The following is a 7,113-nucleotide window of genomic DNA, read 5'->3' as shown; positions in this document are numbered from 1 at the left end:
AGGGGGGATACCTAGATCGGTAAAATACGCGAATTTCTTCCTACAACTTCGGTTGTTGTTCGGGGTACAGTTAAGGTTTTAACGAAGTTCGAGCGAATACATAATTAGCAAAAAAAAGTTGAAATAAAGTGATTAAACAAAAATTATTACAAATATCGTAAATAACAAATGCATATATAGAGATATTTTTTGAAAGGGGGAAATGGTCTTCAAAATTTGAAATCGATCGAACACACTACTTGAATGCTCGTGTAAACGCGCGCCATCTATCGTAGGATAAATGTACTTTGTGGGAGTGTATTAAAAAATTAAAAAACTTTCCAAAGTTTCATGGCAATCGTACTATGCCACAAACCTTCGCGGGAGTATATTAAACAACTTTCCAAAGTTTCATGGCAATCGGATAAACGGTGTGGTAATGCATGAAGGACAGACACACATACATTCATTTTTATATATATAGATTACTGTGGTTGTTGAAATACTGAATGTAAATGGGGTTTGATTGCAAAATCCATGCTGGCAAAGTTACGGGTAACAGCTAGTAATCTATATGTCTGTAGTGGCAAAAAATGGTAACACAGACAGGCATCAACTGATTGTTACATAACACATTTGGTCCTATACTGGAGGCTAAGTGCAAGTGCATAAGATCAAGGCAGAAATTTGCATTTCAAGTTCTTTTGTTTGTGACTTATTTCAGGACAATCCCATTTAATGCTACAGCAATAGTCTGCCATCATTTGTTTGTCCCATCTCCCTTGGTAGTGCTCATCCATGATCTTCAGGTCCTGGTGGAACCATTTGCCTTGCTCGTCACTAACATGTCCTAAGTTCTCAGGGAAGCTATCAAGATGACTGTAGGAAATGCAGTTTGATACTCATGATTGTAGAAAATGCAGTTTGATACTCATGTCAGATCATGAAATGCTGACAACATATTAGCAATGACAGTTTCATAGTTAGCAGCCTTTTATTGCTGAGAAAGTTTTCCATTACCACCACCAACAACACCCATGCAACTCTTACTTTGTTGTTCATTTTTTAAACAAATTTTTGGTTGCAAACAAATATACGAATCTGGGGCCCATAGAGCATACCTGCTTTGATCTTCTCAAGGGACAAAGCAGGGAGAGCACTGACTATACGTTGGAAGCATTCACCATCTCTATTTAATGTCATCACGAACTGTTTAACCAACCCCGGTTTGATATACAGCAGAGGAAAAATGATCTTCTCTCTACTAACAATTAGATTATTGACAATATTTGGCATACATGCTTGCAGTCTCATGTGTGGGCCACTCCTGGTTCTAGTGCTTGTCTCTAGCTCTGCTGTTCCACATACAAATAAAGCAAGGATACTTTGTGTAATCTGTTTGTTGCCCAAAGAGGCAATTAACCATTTTCAGATCAATTCAAATTGTCCACTTGTGCTCGTGCTATTTTAGTAGATTCATATCTACACAATTTTATCATATACCATGCTGATAACATAAAGTGCTAGAATGCAAAAGTTTGAATTGCATGAAAACTAGAACATGGAGAGAAAACCCGTTTGCAGATTTGAAATCAGCACGTCCAAATTATTATGAGTCAGTGAAAAAATATTATGCAACTGAGATTTCCAAAAAATTTGTTGGCTAGTGTAATAGATTCACATGTTTTTATGCAACTAGTATAATAATATAATAATACGTTCAAATATATTGGGGAGAAATACCAGAATTATTTAATGATTCCTATTCCAGTTTAATGCAACTGTTGTCTCTGAATAAGACAAATCATTAAAAAATTTGGAATAAGTTTCTTGTATTTTGTTTTTGTCAGTGTAATTTTTTTGTGTTTCTATGCTATATATTTGTTTTATTCTTTAAAAAATATTTTACTAAAAAGAAATATTAATGGAATATATATTATATGTAATTTCAGTAAACATTATAAATTTTCATTATCTATTGTTTATTATTATTATTTTTTATCAGGATAAATCGACTCACTCTAATTTCTTCAGATAACTCTGAATTAAATGTCACCATACGTCAACCCCACGGCCCCGACGGAACAAAAGGATTCATCCAAAGAAGGTAGCATTGGTTGGACCAATCTAAAGGTTTAATTGTGATAATATATATACACATAAATAATAACTTTATACAATGTGGATATTCGCCTTGATTTAGTAAATTGCAGATTTTAAATAGCAAAGCTTCGTGTTCAGTCACAAATTAATTTGATATTTGTACAGGATATTTCTAATGAAAACAATAAAATGATGTTCAAAAATAAAGGAAAAAGCCCAAAAGGTCAAATTCCTGATTATCGTTTTGTCATTTTAAAATACTAGGAACTGCCTTCTTTGAAAAGAATAACTTCGAAGCATACGTGAAAATCACGAAAATACTTAGATATTTGCCATAAAAGTATATTTTCTTATTCTGTATGTTGCACTTTTCATGAAATGTGTATAAAATGATGTATTCTTAGTAAAGTTGCGCGATCTACTTTGTCTCATTACAAATATTATTTATATATCATTATCAAAATTGTCAATACGCGTAAATTGTGCTGTTGTATTATTTAATTTTTACAATATGTTACCTAAACAGTGTGCAGTTTTAATTGAAAGTATGAGAATCAAGAAGCATTTTTCATTTTGCATATCAGTGGAAGCAAAATTGTCATGAAGATTCAAATGTGTAAATATAGTGTGTGTGTGTGTATGTGAATATATATATATATATAGGGTCTATATATAACATACACAGCATTTTATCAAATTCACGTAATATACATAATGATAAATGTTAGAGATAAGTAAGAATGAGCAAATAGTCATGAAAAAAGAATCCATCCATATTTGATCTTCCTCAAATCTTTATAATCATAATTTGAATTCGAATGATACACAAATTTCTATTTGAACGCGATATTAAATCGAAATACGAACAGTAATTTCCATTCTGTGATCGTGATTTGTCATTTTATAATTCTACATTATATCACGTTACAGATAGAGCTCATTCTTACTTTCGTTGTTTATTTATTTTGAAAAGTATTTTTGTTTCTTTAGACTGAAATGAATAAAGAATATTTATTAATTTATGTGAATGAATAACACTGAAATTGAAAAAATAACAAATTAAATTGAATAATGAAATACTATTTTATCATTTTTTAATTAAAATTCTGTGGAAATATGTATATTATCTTCAATAAAATAAATTTATTCTTGAAATTATTTGAAGTAAATTTTTCTCGGGTTAAAAAAGGTTTGAATTACAAACGTGCTATTTTCAACTTATTTTTTACAGCGTTAATACACTTCCTTTATTCGTTCTTGTAAATGTATGAGCGAAGTCGCTTATTCACTTTAAAATATTAATTACCATTTACTCAGTATTCGTGTCATGATCGAAACAATTAATATTTTTGTGTACTATAAACTTTTTTTTTCCAAAGTAAAGCTGTCCCGAGGAAGCACGATGGTATTAAGAGCAGGGTTGAAAAATTTGTTTTTTTTTTAAATAAAACAATAATACACGTTTTATTTAGAAACCTTTGTTTTTTTGTTTTAAAACAGTTTTATATTACATTATAAAATAATGTTTTAAAACAATGTTTTCAATTTTAAAAAAATGTTATATTACATAAATTTAGTAAATAAACTTTTTCTGACTTGTGAGCTGAATGTGAATGTGGGAATGGGAAATTTTTATCACTCATAGGCCATGAAAGCACGTGACACGAGACTTTTATCACTACGAGGGGATTTCCTGACAGCACATGCCAGCAGTGGCGTGCCGTCGTTAGAAGCGTTGGAAGCGCCGCTTCCATCGTATTCTCTAAAAATAAATAAATATTAATTTTAATTATATGAAAATAATCGCACAATATTTTATTATAACCGCATTATGTATCTTATTACAAATTTCTATACTACACGTGAAAAAAACGATAAGATTGCTATTGTATATTCGAATATTAGTGGCGGAGTGGAATCTCCTGTATTTTCAGATTACGAAAAGCCAGATTTGCGCATGCGCTTTACAGAGCACCAACCTCACCCGGTTTAGCCGGTGGAAGCCTACGACCTTGGGTGAAAGCTGCACACATACGGGACATTCCTAATTTTCAACGCTGACTTAGCGCTGATCTCAACATTCGTTAAAATTCGTTCCTTTTTTCAACGTTGAGGTAGCGCTGTTGTCAGCGCTGACTCAACACACTCAGCACTCAACAGATATGTTGACTGCTACTTTCCAATGAATTGTGGGTAATTGGTAAGACATTTGAATGGAATCCATCTTGCTGAGAATGGAATTATGGGAACTAAGCACTTCGTACTCGAGTTGGAACGTCGTTGATGACGTCAAATTGTTGACTTCAAGACTCAACACTCGCGAAAATTGGAATGTCCCGATATAAAGATTCCAATTCTATCAAGGACCAGTTCTGGGCTGTTAGCCGCCTACCCACTAGATATTTCGATTACGTGAATAACGAGTAGATTTATAACTTAACGCAAACGATAAGAATTTACTGGTATGTTTTTACGATAATTCCGTATAGTTGCCAGGAGTTAAAAATCCATTAAAATATTTGATATATTTATTCCGCTCTAAGATTTTATATTACTCACGGATTTCAATGTTAAACCGGTGATATTACGATTTCGTATATCCCATCTTTAAGGGGATGTAGAAAAAACGTGTACAATTCTTGTATAATGTTAAAAAATTAACCGTTACTTCGACAGCGTTATTTACGACTAAATTTAATGAACGAGAGAGATGCACGAGGTACAGAAAAAGTTCTAGAATTTATTTTCCTTAAATTTACGATTTATGTATCCGTTTGTCGTAAAAATTTGTCTTTCCACTTTTTTCCCGAGACTAAAAATATTCGAGTACAAAGTAACTGGTTTCGACTTATTTCTACTTAAGAAGTAGTTAAATAAGCGATTAGGGAATTGGGGACGTAAACAAAATCCTGATGAAAGAGCCGGAATTTTACTTAAACAAAAGCCTAACCGGACCAATATCTAGCCGAGTACAGTGGGACTGATTTCTTCGTAATATTAGATGTAATAAAGACAGAAATTTTTCCAGTTCAATAAAAGTGAGTAAAAGTTGTAAATTTTGGAAATTTCCGTGGACACCTGGTCTTAAAACGAATTACAGTAGTTAAAAAACAAATAACTTTTAAGTTTAACAAATTTAGATTTTTACAGCTATGATGAGAAACGTTTAAAATTTACAACAACCCTGTCGCGTCCTTTGAGATATACTAGTGATGAGACAAAAGNGGTTGAATAATCAGAGTAGCTGAGGCGACATCCTACACTCTGAGAAACTCGAGATCAAATCCAGAGGTCTCATCATAGGAATTTTTTATATGCGGTAAATCCCGGATATAATGAGCTCCCTCTCTCACCACCGGTTGCCCCATTATGAGGAGTGACTGGGTGCTTCTGACAGAATCCACTATGAGTATGGAAAGAAGACTGTTTTCGTCCCTACAGGGTGGAGAGTAAAATAAACCAGCAACGAGTTTCTCAACTTTCCCGGCAACATTTAAAATTTTGTAGAGCCATCTATTATCATATTTTATTTAAAGACTTGTATATTTTTAACTATTATAAAACGAAAAAAACTTAATTTTGATGGTAGGGATGAGTTTTTATTTAAAAAATTGTAAATGCTAATAACGAGTAAAATCGTCATTAAGTTCGATATACACGACCTCCATTATCTCCCCACCCCCTCGACCTTTAACTACCAAACTTTAATAGTATCGATTCCTCTAATAAATAAACCGCCCTGCAAAATTTCAGAAATTTTCGACGAAAAGCAAATGAGTTACAGCAGGGCTGTCCAACTGGCGGCCCGCAGGCCGTATACGGCCCGCCAAATAATTTTTACGGCCCGCGAGTACATTTTACTATGAATAAATTTATGTTACTAAATTATTATTATTAATATTAAAATTATTTTACTATGTGAAAATTACGGCCACAATGTTCTCATTAATATATTACGAATATTTTAAAGTTTTCTTTTTAGTATAAATAAAATATTTTTTTAATTAACATAAACTGACTTTTCATTTATCAACCTTCTTGGCCCCCGAAATTTTTGGTGAAGAAAATATGGCCCGCGGGCTATGATAAGTTGGACAGCGCTGCCCTAGACCATTGCTGACTGATTGCTTCTGGAAGTCGGCTTCTTATAGAAACACAGCTTCCCTATCATCAAATGTCATGGCACGCCACTGCATGCCAGTTAATACTTAATACTGTTAGCAGTACAGCTGATGTATTGTAATATTACTTGGATGGAAAAAGACATTAATATTATCATTGTTACTTGTTAAGTAAAAATGAGTGCAGGAAGAAGGCTTGATAATATCTGGAACCAGTACAAACTAATTTCTGGAAATCCAGGAAAGCCGGCATGCAGGATGCAATTCAAAATATGTAGGAAAGAAATGATTGGATTAGTCGCTAGTATGAAAAAACATATTGAAGATAACCACCTACAAGATGGTATACAGGAATTGCAACAGCTGGGTGAGTATTTTGAACCATTATAAGTTTTAAAATTTTCTATAGCTTTGCTATAAAGTTTTACCTGGGTCATAACTCAATTTGTATCTATGTAGATATTCTTTAGTTCTTCCCCTGAGTTATCTCCATAGCGTTACAAAAAAAACGGTCCTTTTCCAAAAATGTATGGGCTAATACATATATATTTTTATCTATGATCAATGAAAATTTTATTAATTACTTTTGCAGCGAAAGTTTCTATAACATTTTATTAATTAGCATATTAATTTTCCTTCTTGTTTTTTATGAGAGTTTTTTTAATCAAAGTAATTAAATCGTTCTAAACTTTTACCATTCTTACCATGTAAATGTCCTGGGAAAGCAGTTCTCAATGTCAACTGGTTTGTAAACAATATAGACTGCACGTGTAAATTTTCACACCTGTCAAATGAAAGAATAACAATCTCTGCAGCTATATTTATCAAATACAGTAAAAACATTTTTTAGTTATTTTAAATTTTTCGTATAGTTTTTCTATAAAAGCACGTTTTTTATATCTAATGATAT

At 32.4% G+C, this 7,113-nt stretch overlaps 1 protein-coding gene across 1 annotated transcript in view; it reads left to right on the top strand.

Annotated features, from left to right (window-relative positions):
- LOC111628908 (SUZ domain-containing protein 1-like) overlaps positions 1-3,116 on the top strand; it is a 54,923-nt gene extending 51,807 nt beyond the window's left edge. The window contains exon 4 of the mRNA XM_023372765.1: positions 1,985-3,116. Coding sequence (XP_023228533.1) covers positions 1,985-2,090 — 106 coding nt within the window. The 3' untranslated portion in view covers positions 2,091-3,116. The remainder of the gene's footprint in view (positions 1-1,984) is intronic.
- Positions 3,117-7,113: the final 3,997 nt, after the last annotated feature.

This window comes from Centruroides sculpturatus, unplaced genomic scaffold, assembly GCF_000671375.1.
Source record: "Centruroides sculpturatus isolate CEXI.00-Female unplaced genomic scaffold, Cexi_2.0 scaffold501, whole genome shotgun sequence".
NCBI classification, from domain to species: Eukaryota; Metazoa; Arthropoda; class Arachnida; order Scorpiones; family Buthidae; genus Centruroides; species Centruroides sculpturatus.
This window is presented reverse-complemented; position numbering and strand designations above follow the sequence as displayed.